The sequence below is a fragment of the Amblyomma americanum genome, chromosome 5 (genome assembly GCF_052857255.1).
Source record: "Amblyomma americanum isolate KBUSLIRL-KWMA chromosome 5, ASM5285725v1, whole genome shotgun sequence".
NCBI classification, from domain to species: domain Eukaryota; kingdom Metazoa; phylum Arthropoda; class Arachnida; order Ixodida; family Ixodidae; genus Amblyomma; species Amblyomma americanum.
This window is the reverse complement of record NC_135501.1, coordinates 202391374-202410119: the sequence shown is the minus strand read 5'-3', so window position 1 is coordinate 202410119 and position 18746 is coordinate 202391374. Positions and strand designations below refer to the sequence as shown.

At 45.1% G+C, this 18746-nt stretch overlaps 2 protein-coding genes across 2 annotated transcripts; both read right to left on the bottom strand.

The window, feature by feature from the left end:
- Positions 1 to 769: 769 nt before the first annotated feature.
- On the bottom strand, positions 770 to 18666 carry LOC144133448 (2-oxoisovalerate dehydrogenase subunit alpha, mitochondrial-like). Its single transcript, XM_077666547.1, has 9 exons — positions 18478 to 18666; positions 12719 to 12910; positions 11485 to 11680; positions 10747 to 10908; positions 9294 to 9438; positions 7575 to 7636; positions 6934 to 7075; positions 4562 to 4733; positions 770 to 1085 (listed from the first exon to the last, which is right to left on the bottom strand). The coding sequence occupies exons 1-9, from the start codon at positions 18577 to 18579 to the stop codon at positions 909 to 911; spliced, it is 1350 nt and encodes a 449-aa protein (XP_077522673.1). The 5' UTR covers positions 18580 to 18666; the 3' UTR covers positions 770 to 908.
- On the bottom strand, positions 16506 to 18004 carry LOC144133451 (uncharacterized). The gene has a single exon (XM_077666549.1). The coding sequence runs from the start codon at positions 17822 to 17824 to the stop codon at positions 16979 to 16981; it is 846 nt and encodes a 281-aa protein (XP_077522675.1). The 5' UTR covers positions 17825 to 18004; the 3' UTR covers positions 16506 to 16978.
- Positions 18667 to 18746: the final 80 nt, after the last annotated feature.

The window sequence follows — 18746 nt, the reverse complement described above, 5'->3', positions numbered from 1 at the left end:
ACACATTTCACTGAATTTCAGTAACAGGAACTAGCGTAAATCAGAATATAATGTAATGTGAATAAGCTGCACATAGAATTTCATGCATTCTGGTCTGCAAAAATTTGACCAATAGATTTCTGCTCTCACGCGAGATTTCAATTAAAAATATTCGAACCATTTCCTGAGAACAGGTTCTGAATTGGTGCCTATGACTGTGGTGCAAAACCATGGTTTGCCCAACAGCACCCTTTTTTTTTTCACCGTGTAAAGCTTGCAGATAGGTTCTTCCCTACATGCTATAACAGCATGCACGAGGAATGCAGTTCGTTGATTGTGCTTAGATGCTTAGAGGATGTACATTATTAACATTCAAGCACCAATTACAGCTCGGGAAACATCTCAGAAAAGCTTACGAGCTAGCCTACAATCTAATTTTTGTTAAGTGCACTGCAGTGGTCCCGTATTGTTTGAGATATAAAAAAAAACAAGTGCGCATGCAATTCTTGCCTCAGGCTTTCAAGTCTTAGAAAATATGAAACAGATCCACAATTTGACTACCAACACTGCCGTTTCAGGGAAGCTTCGCTTTCCACAAACCAAACTTCAGCCCGCAGCAAGTTCCCAAGCTCGTGACGTTCCCACGAGTCCCTGATGAACTTTGCAGAGCCAGTTCTGGCCACAAGCTTTAAAATTTTACAACATACTCTTCAAAAGGAGGCAGCATGACAATCTTTTTTTTTCTTATGTTAGCAATATGACGTACCAAGATGCGATTTCATACAGGCACACTTCTCTGACAACACACTCCTCAACAGGATGCGATGCGGATTCTTCAAGTCACGACCTGATATGCCGCAATACTGTATAGAGAGATACATATCTCTCATGCAACAACATGTTGCATAGGTCTTGCAGCTCAAGGCTTCCTATTCCTCTGCCTTGAAGGCGTTGAGTGGGTAGTGTTCCTTGTAGTGCTGCAGGTGCTGCTCAAAGGACACCCACTGCTCTTCCAGTGAAGGGGGCATTTCACTGTACACATCCGTGAACATGTACTTGACAGGAGGCTTCTTGAGCTTCTCGGCACGCGCAAATGCCTGCATGATCTAAAAGCACCAATGCAAAGGTCACTAAGGGCGCATTCCAGAACTTTCTGTGACACAGCACGTGATACAACACGACATCCTCGTAAATAGGTTCCTGTAGGTTGTGCAGCTGTAAGTAAAGGAAGGGCGCAGTAGCCGTCTCACTCAATGGGGACATCTGGATTGCACTGTGCGGGACGGAATGAAGAAGGCTGGTTTATGGTTTTATGGGAGTTTAACGTCCCAAAGAGACTCAAGCTATCAGAGATGCCGTAGTGAAGGGCTCTGGAAATTTCGACCACCTGGGGTTCTTTAACGTGCACTGACATCGCACAGTACACGGGCCTCTAGAATTTCGCCTCCATCAAAATTCAGCCGCCGCGGCCAGGGTCGAACCCGCACCTTTTGGGTTAGTAGTCAAGCACCATAACCACTGAGCCACCGCGGTGGGTGGAATGAAGTAGGCGGCAAGAGGGAAGAAAGAGGAGTTAGGATAGTCCTGTACCGGAAGACTCAGGATTACTTTGGGGCATCTGGAGCTCTTTGGTGTGCACTGACATCACACAGGACACAGCTGTAGTATTTACTGGTTAAAACTGCTAAACACAATTCGTACTGACACTACTCTGTACTACACCCCATGCTGCACCCAAACAGAGCTCTTTAAAGGATCTTCTATCTCTTGTCTCATCCTTTAGCACATCAGTTCTCTATTTTTGTAGCCTCGGGAAGCCCCTACAGCTTTCAGAAGGTGCTGAGCAACCCTCTCATGGTTTACGCTCTTTCCCGTCTAACATGGATGCAAAAAAAGAGTGTGCAGATGCATGGCACCTCAAAAAATACCTGAGGTCAATTAATAATGACTAGCTGTACAGTGAAACAGTCTGCAAATGAGCAATGACAATCTGATTAGTCCCAAAATAAAGTGGGTAATGAGGAAAGAAGGGCATTGAGACACACATAGGTTTAAGTGCTTAGGGAACCCAAAAAGCACTCCAAAAAACTAGGGGCATGCGAATAGTACTTTTTCTAAACCGAATCGAATATGAATAGTTTAGCTGAAAACCGAATCTAATATGAATCGAACAGTGAGAGAACCGAATCAAATACGAATAGAATATTTTGATGAATATTCGCTGCTTGTGTGCATAATCTATCGTGAGAAACAGCGAAGTGCTGCTTTCGCAGTTATAGCTGCATCTGTTAAAAGACTCATCACTGACCTTCATTTGGGGGGTCGCAACATGAAGTCAGTGTATTAACTTTATCATTCTCATGTTATGCTCATAAGAAAAGTGCCTTTCGCTGTTGATAAAGGATAATAAACTAGCACCGCATCTCAGTGCATGAGACGGGCGAGAGCTACATATGAGGCATGACCTGGTCAAGCATAAAAGCTGGGTTTGGGGAACCTGCCTGGGCCCTCCTGCGTCGTCCAATCTCTGAGACGATGTATGAGGATTATGACCACTGCCATGCAAATCGACCGCACTGGAGCACAGAATCCTCATCCCATGCATGCCGAATGCGGCAGCATGGTACGCGTGTATATGGTCCCCGATTTTGGAATAAGATTTGAAGAAAAATACAGCAAGCCTTATTCAAACTTTGTGGCAATTATTCGGAAAGTATTCGAAAACTGGGTGGCATATTCGATTCGTTTCAAATAATTTTGGAGATGCGCTATTTGATTCGTTCGAATAATCAAATACAAGGATGTTCGATTCGATACTCTAAATTTCCGAATATTTGCACACCTCCACAAGAAACCCCCACAAAGGCTCCACAGAACTCAGTTTGAGAAATTTTGTTTCAGCACCAGCTTTTGGTTAAACCAACTCTCTTAAGGCCTACAAAGAGGGCAGTGTTGCTGCCTGCAGTGCCAGCACACAGTAAACAAATGACAACTGATAAAGAAGGTGAAATGCAAATGCTTCAAATCAACATACCATAGTGAGTATGCAACATCTGTCAAAGTCCCGTTAGTCATGCTTAATAAAATGATGAAGCAACAAAAGGCCATTATTTAGAAGCCTTAATTGGAGAAGAAATATAGCAATAACTGTGCAATATTAGTCACCCTACAGCGAACATGTCTTTTTTTTTATACAACTTCAAATATGCAAAGCAGCCAATGTTCTTTTAGACATTCAGGCCTGCATTACTACAGTCGGATGCAACCCAAGAAAGCAGCAGCTTTTCCCCCGCCAAAGGACCGCCTTCCAGCCAATGCCATCGGCTGAGTCTCATGACCCTGCTAGCGTGACAATGGAAAAAGCAGAGCCATAATTGAGAGATGGCCGGGTCTATCCCCAACCATAGAAGGAAGGGATTACCCCTTTTCATCTACCACTCCCTGCTTTGTCATGCTAGCAGGGTCGTGAGAATCGGCCGACACTACTTGCTGGAAGGGGGTCCTTTGTCAGGGAAAAGCCGCTGACAAGTTATATCTAACTGTACCAAGGTCTTCATGCAGTCTTAAAATGCAGCTTCTCCCTTTGGATACGTGTGGGAGAAACAGAATAAAGCTTGACATGGCCGCCATCTATCTTCATTACCACTGACTTAGACACCTATCATAAGGTTGAGAACAGACTTTAAAGATCAACAGCACAAATCAAAGATCACTAAACCTCGCAAGCAAACTCACCTCAATGGTGACACGTGATGGCTTGCAAAACGTGAACCGCATTCTGTGTCGCAGTTATCTGTTCAGCCGAGCTAAAAATGCTTAGTGACATAGGCACAAACTGGACATGCTTTGTGCTGGGTACCTTGCTCAGAACCGACTTGCAAAGCATCCAAACTCGGCTTGTCGAGTCACCAAAATTCTGTGCCATGAATGAGGGCATACGGGTGGCAATGGTGACACCACAGCAGCCAAAATACAGAACATGCCAGTCAGATGTTCTTTCAGGCATGTATGAATGCTCAATGTTGATGAGATTTGAGCGATTAGCGGGGAGACTATTCAAAGGTCACTCTCGCTGGTTTTTGAGATTTCGAATTATTGAAACACTAGACACAGGCAGGTTCCGGAAGCACTAAGGGGGGATTGAGGACAAACTGAAGTCAGCCTGTAGCAACAGACTGCTGTGTAATGACAAGCAGGTCATTTTTCTAAAAAGAGCTTCTATGAGCTAGAATTGGCCCGGCACTGCCCGTTTTCACAGGCAAACTGCGACAACATTAATACTCTTTGTGGCTATGGGCCTCTGAGGCTAGGCCATTTAAGGCTCTTAAATGCATCATTTTGAAATTTTCTCAGCTACAAATGTGTTTTCCTGCCAAACAAATATCAGCATTACTACAAAGAGCTAAACAACAGATTTTTACCAAGAATGACAATTAGGTGGAGTCACGATTTGCAAGTTGGCTTAGCGCGATACAAACGAGGACAGGAGAGGGACACAGGATCCTGTGTCCCATAGTAAGGCTGTTTATGATGTTTTGTTTTTTTTTGCTAGTGCAATGCAAGCAAGGCTTGCTGAGTATACCTGCTTCTTGGTCTCATTCTTCCACTGTTCCTCCTTGGTGTCGTCCCATATCCCGCGGTGGACGAGATAGTTACGAAAGCGCGTGATGGGGTGGTCGTTTCGGTCCCAGGACCGAACCTCATCCACTGACCGGTACGCTGAGCTATCGTCCGATGTGCTATGATGACCAATCCTGGTGAAAGCAAAAACAATAGACAAAAAAAACAGGGAGAAAGCCATAAGGGATTAGAAAACCTGCAAACTGAAAACTAATGTGATCGGCATCATGCAGAAATCGAGCACTTTTGATGCAAAGGGCTGTGTATCTCCCAAGGTTCACAAATAGGGCCTGGCAATACAGACGATGCCATGCACATCCTGCTGTCTACTTGTGAATTATAAGGCTAAATCTCGCAGGTGACATGGTGTACAAAACAGTTATCCTTCTCCCGGCTTACCCAAGACGATGGCACTTCTTCCATGTGCATTTCCATTGAGCATTTCTGAACCAAGGTCTTCTGAACAGTGATATCTTTTCATTACGGAAGTGCTGTTACTTTCACGGGCAGCTACCGTTACTAACAACGTCTATGCATAAACTAAATTAATTCTTACATAAAAATAGCTGCCAAAGTAACATCTGTGCGCTGAACTTACAACATTTTATATGTGTAGTGTCACTACACAGTGTAATCAACAAGGAGCAACACCTCTGCACATTTCCACCTAGCCTGCGCACTCCCGTCACAAGGAACTCCCATTTGAAAGAAAGATTCCCAGTTCCAATAAGCAGAGTTAAAACGTGGCTTGGCTATAATGTAATTAGAAGCCTGAATGCTCATATGTGCCATGTGCTTTCTGTGCCCGCCTTCTCTGTTGTAGGTAATGTAGCATACAGTGGAAATTCAGCATAATTACAATGAAGCTTCTAAAATATTTCTTGTCTGAGCTGTGCTTGAATTATGTGTAATAAATGACTGCTTCATGGTCTCTTTCGCAGAGCAGTTTGTATGATGATGATGATGACCATTCCATTTCTTCACACAAAGACAGTGAGGCAATTCTACAGCAAAAACAAATAACTATGGCATGTTTTATGCAGACACTTTGAGGTCCAATGCTATACGACGTGAGCAACTTTGTCTCATTCTTCATGACAGCCATAAGGATAGCACCTGTTTCTTCTTCTCCCCTTTCCGTTGTCATGCCACAATGAATTTCAAAATGCAGTTTTCACACCTCATAACAAAGCAAACCATTCCAAAAGGGACAGTCAACGTCCAATAAACAAATAATCATTAAGGAATGCCATTACACTGGCTCCTGTAAAACAGCACAATGGCTCGAAGCCAAACAAGGAAGTGACAAAACACAGCGCTGATCAGTGCTGTGTTTTGTTCCTTTTTTGTTTGGCTTCAAGCCGATGCACTGTTTTACAAGAACCATGTCTGACCAACTCGCCCACCAGTTCATATTGAATCACACTGGCAACACTAAAATACACTTCTTTGTGATAAGCTTCATGAAATCTCAGTTAAGCACCGCATCAGTCACCCCTAAGTGAGAAGCTTTTATAAAAGAACCTCTCAAAAGCATTCATGAGTACCTCAAGCATTTTCATGATGGTCGAAAAGCTTGTTCCTGGAGGTCAAAGACTGCATACGCCTATTAGCCAACCTCAAACGCTCGGATAACTCGAGCCACCATGACTAATAATATCCCAGAGCAATACCAACTCAAGCTGAAGAAACTCTTCTGGGTGAGCTTGTAAAACACGTCAAACTTAACTGTAGCATAAACAATCATGTCCAAGATGGCGGTGTATGTCTTATTTCATGCGAATGTGGCTGTTTGTGCTGTAATGTCTGACAGCTCAAACCTGTCACAATGCTTTTGACACACACAAATAACTCCATGCTGACGTCACACATTCAACATATCCTCGTGCTCTCTTCCTCTGCTCCCCTTTCCTTTCTCCCTTTCACTGCCTCCCTCAAAGTCATGACTAAGTGAACATGCTGCATGTTGGCGCTGGTATGAGACGAAATGCCAGTGCAGGAAATAGGCCGAACATGTTCAACAATGCCACAACCTAATCAATTGTCCTGGTAAAACACTCCCACCCTGACGGCCGCATTAAGACTGCATAGGAATGTGGCCAGCAAGGCAGGGTCACACTTTTCATTAAGCTGCACTGCCACTTGTTCAATGCACCACGAAGCTCCACCCCAATGAAATACTAGCCGCTGACTTTAATCACCAGAGTCCGCTCTCCTACCTATTTTATACCATGACTAGCAATTAACTGAATCACTTTGAAGATTGTTCGTTTCTGATTTTCTCACATGCGAATGAAAATAAGGAAATGGGCATGCTATGATGCCTCAACAAACCTGTAAGTCATGGCCTCTATTAGGACAGGCCTGGATTCCTCGATGACGATCTGGCGTGCCACCTTAGTGACATTGTACACAGCCAGCACGTCGTTGCCATCGACTCGTATTGATGCAATGCCGTAACCAGGCCCTCTTGCAACTGTTTTCGAGCAAAAGAATAGCATGACTTAAAGGCTCGCCTATAAACGCCACAATTGAGATGGAGCTAATTAGTGGCTGGAGTTATTAAAAAAATAAGGAAATGAAACTTGTTCCTTGCAGAGCTAAATGAGAATTGAATGACATTTACAATAAACTTGTAAAGAGAGCTCAGCTATTACTGTTCCTCTCCAGAGTTTACAATTTTACCTCCTCATGGATGACTTGGAAAACGATTAAATTTTCAACTTTTTTTCTTCTTACAGTTTCAGCAATACCACGCGTTCCATGAGCCCTCTAGGCCAGACTAAAAATTACAACACTTTTCGAGTACTAGCTCATTAATTAAGAAAGCTTAATTTGTTGATTCCGTTAGTACCATTAAGGAAAGCTAGTTATCCAGTGAGGAATATGTAATGCTGCAAGCAATCTGCACTGTGAATCGAGTTCCTGTTCCAGCTATGACAATGCCCACTCTTGGAAAAAAAGAAGACACTCACCAATGCCGTCACCTTTGTACTGCTCGTAGGCTGGAGTAGAGATTGCGTAGCCATTGTTTCGACTGGCAAGAAGCGAGAAAATGAAATATGTGACTCAGTTGACGCTTGTAACATTCACATTAAAGGATCGCTGAGGCCAACTTCACACAATTTTCGTTTTCAGAAAAAATCGACTGTTCAACTCTTTCTGGCTACACTAGGTGTCTGTTCAGAGGCAAATTATGCATTTGTAGCTAATAAACTTGGATTTTTTGGTAGCTAATAAACTCACAACTCACAATGTCAAGGCCGAAAAGGACTCCGCTATCACCATTTGGAAGCGAATGGGAGCCAAATCTAGCCTCACAGATCCGCATACAAAAAACTGGTCTCGACGTTGCTTCAGTTTGCTTACGAAAATGGCTGATGGTAGCGAGACCTGTATGCCAGCTTTTGACCTTTCCAGCTTGAGAAACGCTCAATTTTTCAGTCAAGGTCGCCTGTTTAACATCAGAACGCAGCAATATATTGATGCAAGCCGACACAATCCGTTTCCTCAGTGTCCCTTCACAAAAACTCTAAAAGTTGTCCATCCACCTCTCTTGAACAGCAATAGCGGCAAGAGTGATAGCGAAAGTTGAAACAGAGACAACTGCTATAACCCATCAGTAACTATTACTGACCACTACCTAAGCTGCCACTGTCACTTAACAGTAACAATAGTAGTTGAGGAACAATGTAACCCCGGTTGCACGACAGTGATAGCTAGTATTACTGTCATTGGAAGTGATAGCCGCAGGATCCGGATGGGCTTGGCCTATGTGATCCTTAGAATGGGTGCTCTCATAGGATTCGGTTGTTACAGCTGCTGCCACAACAGACGTGCACACCTTCAAACCTACCTCTTTGACAAGATCAAGACAAACGTTAACTTGAGCGCTAAAAACCACTGTCAAGATTTGAATACTTCGAGATTTCGAGTACCAAAGATTTGGATCGAATTGAATATTTAATACTCTACTGTTCTACCGAATAATCGGTATCAAAATTCGCGCACCTCTAGTAATAACCAATATGGTGTGATGTCATAGCTGCTTCTGAATGAAACAAGTTATAAATCATTTTAAAAAGAAAGTAAAGTTTAAGGGAAAAGGAGGAGAGGTCAAACGGTAATGCAACCCAAGCCTGCTGCTCGACATGACGGAAAAGAAGAAGTAGAGTGCAAATCAAGGGTGATGAAGTCATAATAAAAAGAATTGCAATGGCTGACACGGACAATAGAGGTGTCCATGAACACACCGGCCAACACTCTTCTCATTAATCATCTTAGAATGCCAACGCGTTCATTGTTCATGGTTTGCACACAAGGGCAGACCTGGGGGAAAATGGCCATACAAATTTAATAGGGAGTTTTGCCCCATTTTTTTTTCTTGTTACCTTTTGTTTGAAGCAGCTAAGGTTTTTTTTTTGCCCCCTATGTCACATCTGCTCAATCTTTATCTACAAGTTCTTTCATTTGGTTTTCTTTGCAAGTGTGGTCAGGTTTTCAGAAACATGTATGTAGGTGAGCTTGATTTGAAATTTGAAGTCAGTCGGAGAAAGCCTCTGTGCCCTGTCCACTATGTGTCCATCTGTTGTCACATGTTCCTGGCTTGTGCCTACAATGGGACAAGCTTACAAAGTGGCCCAGATCTGTACTACCATGTTAAGCCAAAACATCTTGCACACTACGGTGCCCACCAGAAGAAGATGACTGGGCAGTCGAGGGTGGCAGCAAAGTTGAGGGCAGCGTGAGCATCCCCCTCACTGGCGGCGCCTTCTCCAAAGTAGCACACAACACAGTTCTTCTTCTGGGCGAGCTTGTATGCATATGCAGAGCCCACAGCTGTGTGTATATGGAAGGGGTGATAATGGGAAAAACACGCTATTAGCACATGTTTACAAATTCCACTTTTTCTCTTAAACTAGTACAGCTGACTTGGATTATCTGAACTTCCCAAGCCTATAATGTTTTTGTTGCATTCTGAAATAGCTTCATTTGAATGACACAATCATTAACTATAAAAGTTTTCAAATCTTTCAGCAATGTATATTATTCAATTATAAGTGCACTGGCAGCCTAATACGGCTAACCCATCATGTTTTATTATATTTAAAATACTAAATCAACGTTGTTGAAAATTAAATATACGTACAGTCGTCCACAGAACTGTCTAGAGCGCTTGAACTCCATGCTCCACTGTGCTCTGCAGTGCACGAGCGAGGTCTAGCAGGGCACCTGGTTCAAGGCAGCACATCTCTGAGCTTTCTCTGAGCATTGTCTGAGCATCAGACATGGGCTATCTCAAACCAGGCATTCCTGCTAGACATTGCTCGTGCGTTGTGGAGCACAGCGCAGCATGGTGTTCGAGCACTCTAGGCAGGTCTGTGGACGACTGTGCTACAATGTGACCATTAGGGGCTTAAATCAATGCAGACATAAACATTCAACAGTGGCTATACATAGTGCCTCATTGTCTCCTGCCTTATGTTTATTACTTTTCACTAACACACTAAAATGCAACAGTAAAAGTACCTGCTCTTGTGGTTCAGCGGCAATGTCATTCGGTTCCTGGTCACAATGTCGTAAGATCAAATCTCACTGATGGTGACCGCATATTAACAGGAGGCAAAATGCAGAAATGCCCATGTGCTACGTGATGCCAGTGCATGTTGAAGAGCCCCCAGTGGCCCAGTTTAATCTAGCGCCCTTAACTACGGCATCTCTAATAGCCCAGATGCTGCTTCGGGACATTATTCCCCCAATACAGTACCATACAACAGTAAAGGTGTCCTGACCAGAAGAATCTGCCAATTCATGTAGCACCACCCTATAAAAGGGTGACCAATTATAAGTGGGCACAAAGACTACCAAACTTTCCTATTTCTTTAATGGTAAAAAATGAATGTTATAGCAGTACAGCACACTCTTCACCACCCCCTTCACCTGGCTCGCCTGGTTAACATTAGTACAGGTGGTACATTCTCAAGACCGCCCAATAATAACTACGCTTACACGCCTCTTTTTTAAGTAAGGCCCACTTGGTGAGCAGGAAAAAGTGGGATTTTTGGGTTATGACATGCTATGCCAATGCCGTTTACCCACGAGGAAGTTCTGCATACACCTCCAAAATGCTGGAGTGAAACAACTCACCTTGCGGCATCTGTGTGGCGAGTGGCGAGCTGATGGTGACAAAGTGGTGTTTAGCGCTACCATAGTGGACTGGCATGCCCCGACCCTTGCAGTCGTCCAGCTCGTTGCCGTAGCACTGGCCCATGAACTGGGACAGCGGGTAGTCGCGCCACACCAGGACACCTGCACAAAGTTGTGACCGGAGACTGACCGTGAGACTACAACAAAAACACTAGCATTAAATTATCCAAAACGAGGAGCTGGACCACTGGGAGCTGGCCGACTGTACTTGCTGTAGCCATAGCGGAACTGTGAAACAGGCCTGAAAAAATCTCTCAATTAGTAATGTTACATGATCGATGATGCGCAAGAATAACTGTCCAAATGCTGCCTATCCTCACAAGATTCAACTCAAGCAAGTTCACACGTCTGCCCAACCAGGACTGCATTGTCCTTGTGCCTGTGTGCTGTACCAAAAACCTGAATGTTCATACCTGCACACATCAGTATATCTTAACAAATGGGCAAAACACATAAATCAAGAAGGATCCTGTAGCTTGTAGGCTACATCCTGTAATATTGTTGTTTCTTCACATGCTTTTTGGCCACTAAACGTCAGTTTTGTGAGTGTAAACCAAGTCCCACATTTTAAAGAGCTGTAGCTGCAGGCTTGGAAATACCTTGCAGAATTGCCAAGGTCAGCTGTGGGAACACACTGAATCATAGCTTTGAAAGACAAAAAACGGAGGTGCAACGTACCTGCTTCCCGGTACTGTCCGTAGACCAGGTCTTTGTTGTCGAGAGCGGCGGCACTGCCAAAGTGTGTGCCTTCCTCGCCAAAGTTGGTCATATAGAAGGAGATGCGGCCCTGTCTCTGAGACTCGTACAGGATGCGGTCCATGCTGTTGAGAAGGGTCATGCCACGGTACATCTTCAGCAGCGTTGCCTCCGGCAGCTGTTGCAAGCAGGAAGAATGGAGCTCGCCAACAGCCTCACCGACAGTTCACTATGGCCTTGACAATCAAACAGACTGAAAAATGCTAAAGAGATACTAAGGAGCGTTTCAGCAAATTTCATTCAGAGTGAAATTCAATAGACCCTTTGCAAAACTCCTCAAGTCAGCTTTCCTGCGTAGCAAAAACCCTTTACCATAGCGAAGTGGGCCGTCCTAGGGGAAGACGTTGGGTGCAGTACTAAAGACTTCTACTCCACTGGGCCTTATGCTGTGCACGCAATGACAAGCAGTACTCTGACACAGCTGCCTTTCAGCCATTCTTTGTGACTGCAGTGGGGAGGGTGAATTGTGCATGCAAAGCATTGGCTCGGGAGCTTAATCCCTTTATCGCAACAGCGGCAAAGTGTAGGAGCATGCAGGAAAGGGGTCTGGCATTAATCTGATAATATAATAAATGGCTTCAACACTGCTCATTATTTCTGCCCCCCAAAACCAGTTCACCCACCATGGTGAAAGGGTTTGCACTTTGCAAAGAAGGTGACTTCGAGAGTTTTGCAGAGAGTCCATAGTTTGTCTTTGTGTGTCTTCAGAGGCGTTTGCTTGATGGTAAAAGATATTTATTTCCAAGAAATTTCGAGTTTTGAAAATTTGTAACAATATTTCCCCACCACTTGAGTCCAACTCATACTCTTGTGATCATGTAAAGAGCATTCGGAACTCCATAATCATTGACTGGAAATGGCTGGCAATGTGGTCTAGCTTCAGAGGCTGAACACGCTCGGTTTTCTCCATGTCAAATGGTTTGCTGGTGCCTGCACACTGGCTGGTCATGGTCGATTCTTGAGTGCGAGTGCTTTAGATTATGCAGTCCCTGGCCAACAGCGACACTTTCTTTAGCTTCAAAATGCTACACAATTGAAGCAGGACAGGGTCTAGTTCAATAATATGAAACAATCGGTCCTGGCGGCACAGAAGAGGAAAACGAAGAGCTATATGCTCAGTTTCATTTGTAGAACTCGCATGCACGCTCGGACTTGCCTGAGGGTCTTCGGACGGTACGATAGGCTTGCCTTCACGGTCGAGGACGCGGTAGACGGGGAAGCCTTCAGTGACGACATGCGTGCGGAACTCTATCGTCTCAGTCCAGTCGCACCTGGTGCCCAAGAACTGCGGCCGACCTGTGTCATCCAGCGGGGGCACTGACGACGTAGAGTCACCACCCTGCTGCTGCTGCCATGTTGGTAATTATAAAAATAACACATTAGAAAGTGGCCAATGCTCTTATTAGCACAAGTGGTGAAACCAGAGCCTTTCAAAACTGACTTGAAGGCAAAAACAACAAAGGTGCCATATCCCCAAAGGGCATCTTTAATTTTACTGTAACAGCAGTTAAAGCAAGAACAACTCTGAGGGTTTTTCACAACATTTTGAGTTAATCATTGCATCTCATTCGTTACAGTCCCCTGCCTCTGGAAGAAGCTATTTTTCAAAATGCCAAGTAGTACTATTTTAAAGCAGCAAACGCAGCAGACCCTCGCTTCATGACCAAGAGGAATGCTCCAGTTGACAACGTGATGATGTAATAAACATTACTAAAACAACGCACGTGTGCACGTTGAATAGCTGAAATAACGACTGGAAAGTACGACTCTGTTCATAAAACGTCTAAAGCGACCTAATGCAAACCTCAAAATTTGTTCTTCACACGGGGCACGGGCAATAATGTGCAATTAGTATTTGTGACCTTGCAAATGCAGTGTCAAAAATCACCTGCACTGAGGTGACGGAAACGGCAAACTTTAAAATTGGTTTGTGCAGGAATGAATTGCTGCATGGGTGCCAAACTAGGCGGATATGATCAGGACAGGGAGGAATCATCATCATCATCATGATACCCCTCCTCCTGGCTATTTCCACACGCACACAAAAAAAAACAGCAATATAACTGCTGATGCGCCGTTTGTTGCAATTCTAGCTCGTGAAGCAGGTTGGTTTAAGTGCTGTAATGAGTTAAAACTACGTATGAGGGTTTATATTGCAGTTTTTGCGTGCCTCACGTGACCTAAGGTCAACTACACATCACGGCCATTGTTCGGTTGAAGAAAGCAAAACCGAAGCAGCGTCAAGAAGAAAGAAATTAAATTATAAATTACTTAGCGGCCGCAGGCAAATATGTGGTGATCCATGTATTCTAGTGTCTAACGCACCATTTTAAATAAGAAAACATGCAATAAAATTAGGCCGCTATAGTCCTTTAAGAATAGCAGCCAAACGATTGGCACTCTGTGCCATAATTTTTCATTTGCCCCAGATTCACTGGTCTGCTACCGTATAAGACTTCTGTATATGAAGGAGTATGTAAACCATGCAGGTAAAGAAAAATCTGAAGACTGCAATATTTTTCATATGCATAATTTACATAAAGTAGGTTCCTGCGATGTTGTACAATATTGTACATGCTCTCTCTTTTTTTTTAACTAATGTCTTCCTATGTTGCATGAATCCCAGAGAAGAAACAAAAGAAAATTAAAGAGAAAAGCCCAGAAAAAAAAAAGTGACAGGCACAAATGTATAGGCATGAGAAGGGATCAAATTATATATATATATTTATAAAAAGGCAAGAACCATACTGTGCAATAAAAAGAAGAGGCGAGGGAAAGAAAAATGGCTGTGGTTTAGTTCTGGTCACGTGGCTCTGGTTAAACCTGGAGTGACGCGATAGCTACAGCTGGCCACGTGGAATTCGCTCAGTCAAATTGCTAAGTCAGTCTTTCACCGCTCCGTTTCGCTGGGCGTTCCTTCTTCTTCGTCCCTGAACGTGAATTCACTCTCTCCCCTTCTCCGCTCCCCCTCACTCGGTTTCGCTGGGGCGTCGCGCCGCCGGCAGCTGCCCCGCACCACGTGACCAACCACTGACTAACCACAGCGCCGCCACGGAGCTCAAGGGTGGCCACTCTGAGGGCTCAAAGTGCTAGCGTAACGTAGCTGTTGCTACAAAAAATATTAAAAACTAAGAAAATGACAAACTACTTAAAGAAAAATATTGAAAACAAGAAAAATAATTAACAAACGGCAAAAGCACACTGCAAAAAAAAAAAGATGGGGGGGGGGGGGGCAAATAAGCAAGAAGGATAGTGTGCAAATAAGTGGAGGAGGAGGGGGCAAAGAAAAAATAAACCAGAAACACTAGCAAGAAAGAGACACACCCAAAAACAACACCATTCGGAACTAAGCATGCACAAGCATCTCATTTTACACCTGGCCAGTTTCACAAAGTTCCTTTTCTCTATTTCTTCAATTATATACTGTAGAAAACCTAGCACATAACAGACAATAAAAATGCATGCCAAATAATCAGTAAGCCACATGTCATGAGACCTCAATTGATACCTGTACGGCCACAGGTGTTCAGGCCAGTGACCTTGGTATGAACAACGAACGTTTTTATTACCCCGGCCACCGCAGCAGGACATGCACTTTGCTTCAGGAGTAACACACAAAAAGAAGAGCCCAGAATGCCACACAAAGGCTTTGCACGCGCATTCTATTTAATGGTTTTAAACAGGCGAATCTGCTGGCCTGTAATGAGCACCTGGACAACAACCAGGAAATCCTGAGTTGTTGCCCTTACATTAGCCATTCAAGCTTCTGACGTCCAAATCATTCCAGCAAATGACCTCGTGCATCTGCGTCCGTCACCGTCAGGCATGAAGACATTTCTGCCAGCGACAGCGGGGCTGCGTGTTTTGCTTGAGCCGTTTAATTCCTTTCGCAGACATTTGCCATATATCCTCCTGTCATTTGCATTCACTTTAGGCAAACTGCCAACTTCTCAAGTGCTTGCAGCACCTTTTAGACAGTGTGTTTATCTTTTTTTTTTTCCTTGTTTTTCTCTCATTTTCCTGTACCCTTCATATCCTTGTTCCCCTGATGGCTTTACAGCCATGACAACTGCATTTTGATGAGGGCAAAACACCGGAGTTTCAGCACTCTTTCAGATAATGAGAGGTGAAAAGTGTGAGATGCTTGATACTTGAGGAAGTGGTAGCATCGTAGCAAGCCACGTAAGAGTAGTCCCCGTCATTCTGCGTTTCTGCGATTGTGGCATGCAGATCTTAATGCACCGCCCATCGGACCGGACTTGTTTTTGCATATATCGTTCGTGAAGTGGCAATTAATCGAGACGGTGGCCATGCCGCTGCATTTGAATCGAGCATCCAGTTTTGTGGGCCTGTGCTTCTTGAGTGACATGGTGCTATTCTCTTTCTGTGTCTCGCTTAACATTCAGAATCCTCGCGAGACAGCAGTACAATTGTGCATGCACAGCTTCAGGGCATGCCACCCATAGATTATTTTCAAACCAAATAAAACCATTATTTTATCATTCATAGTAAAACTTATCAGGAGCCAGTGATGTAGGCGGTGTGTAATAAAGGCATCTATTTCTGAAAGAAACCAGAATTCTAGCACTGTAAGAACATTAACATCTGACACTGCTTGCAGGCCTGTTTGAAAGACATGCAGAATGCACACTGAAGATTTTTATAGGATTTCAGAGTTCTCCAACGAAAAATGCTACAGGGTGGCAATAAAAAGAATAACATGCTTTAATGATTCCCAAGTTACGAGGTTGTGGTACACGCTAAAGAAAATGATGTAGCCTGAATACCCTCCAATAAAGCATTCCCTGTAGCCCATGTGTAGCTCTAGGAAGTGAGGAATACATACGTCAATTCCTTCAAAGTAAGCAAGCAGGTACTGTGCCTAGACAAGTGCCAGTGATCAATGCATCCTGTCTAATCCTCAGAATGATGCCATTCAGGAATTACTACGACCTCCTCCTATGACATTTATTCCTTGCAAGTCACACAGAGAAATATGATGCAGTGCACTTCGTTCTGACAGCACATTGCACAGGCTGCCCTGTCAAAAGCGGCAACCTCATTCTAAGTGACATTCTTGTCGGATGCAACTCTCACTGACAGCTCTATTTGTTGCAAGTGTTCGATGCTAAAAAAAGTAAAAGAGGGTGACAGCAAACCCGTTTAAGCTTGTATGTTTGGCTCATGCAGTCAACCGTCAATTTCCGGCTGCTTTCCAAAGGTGCATGGCAATCCACACTTTTCATGGACTTGGCATCCATAAAGTATTCGCACTGATAGTATGTGGAACTCACTGCACATGGATGCATTAAACCACATGTCTTGTTCAGCTGGGTGTTACTGCGTTGAACACAGAGCATGTTAAAAATGGTGCCTGAATAATACCAAATGCATGCAGTAGACAAGTGCTCGCACATTAAAGTGTTCTCTTGTCCTGCTCAATTTTGGCCGTGAACTCATGCATGTGCTGCTCGATCTTGTTGCGCAGCTCTGTGGCGTTCTTGAGCATCTTATCATCCTGAAAGGTCCCGAGGTACTGCTCGACCAGGTCGGGCGGGTCCCAGTTCATTCTGAGGCCGCCGGCAGGGGTCACCACAGGTGCGGACGGCGCCGCCGTTTTAGTCGAGGTCGCAGCGGCGCTTTCGACCTGACGAAGGCGCTTCGTCAGCTCGGCAATTTTATCGGTCAGCCTGTCGATGACCCCGTCCTTGTCGGACACCAGCCTCTCCAATTCCTCCCTCTGCTTACTCGCAGCGCTCCGCACTTCTCTGTCGGTCGCCACTTCCCGGCGTCGCAGCCTGGCCACTTCTCTCTCTAGTTCCGCGACTCTGTTCTTCCAAAAGTCGACGGCGTCGTCAGCTGACGTCGACGTCGCACGGCCGTCATGCCCACCACCGGCGGCGGCCTTGAGGTCGCCGTAGCGCTTCTTGATTCGGCTCACGTCTTCCTTGAGTTCGGCTATGCGTCGGTCGTACTTGGAGACCAGGTCGGCCTGGAAGGCCTCCAGGTAGGCGACGTGGTCGCGCAGCTGCGACACCTCCTCGCGACACGACGCGAGCTCGTGTTTCGTCTGCTTCAGCTCGGCGTCGCGCTTCGCCAGGACATCTTCGGCTTCTCCCAACTTCGCTTTCCACCGCTGGTGCTTCTCCAAGACAGCCAGGTCGACGTCGCGCAGAAGCCTCAGCAGTTCGAGCTCGCACGACGACGTTTTGCTGCCGCTCGGAAGGCGGAGGTGATCGCCGAACAGGATCTCACGCTCCATATCGGAATGCGGCGGTGAGGGGGGTCCTGTTCAGTGAAATGAAATCCCTGAAGCTCAGATAACGGCTTATCGCTGGCGTGATGGAGCCACGGGTTCGTTTGCGCAGTGTTTATACTGGCCTCGACGCAGCCACTCAGCCGAAGCTGCGTTTGCGCGTCGCTGCTTTAAAAATGGCGGAAATAAGATAAACACCGCAACAGTCGAGCCGTACTTTCGAAAATATATCCGGCTCAAGAAATTTGATCACATTCTCACGTTTCTACTCAACGTGAAAGGTGATGGCTGCGTGAATTAAAATTACGCGAGCTCAACCAACAAGCTACTCAGCTGAAATCAGCTTAGCGAAATTGTGAGCCAAAGAATGCAGACGTTTTTTGCATCTGACATTAGCAGACAGTCGTACGAAACTGGCGCGTTTTCAAAAATGCGTATTTAGTGTAGAAAAATGCGGGAAAATCGCCTCGATCGCTTTCCGCGAAGCAAAGGCGATCTCGGAGCACCGCATCACCTGCCAGATTTTTACGGCATGGCCATGACATACGCAAGCTGCTACAAACATATTTGCGCACATCGCGTAAGCGCTTTCCCACCTCCGCGCATCATGCGCGCACTTGATAGCGCAACAAACACGGCAGATAGACATAGTGACTTACTCTGCAAACCGCTGACGTGTGATAGAGGCATGGCTGCGGGCCTTTCCTCGGTGTCTGCATAAGAGCGCGGAGCACACGGGCCGTTGCCTTCGCTGCCATCATTACCACAGGAATGCTGCCGTCTAGTTGAAAACAAAAGCAGCAACAGCAGCAGCTGAGCGACTGACCAGCTACTGGCTGCGCTTGGATCGACTCGGTTGGATACGTCCGCTACGTTTGTTGGCTGTCGATTAAGCTCGTCTTGGCTTGGCTGTGCTGCAGGTGTTACG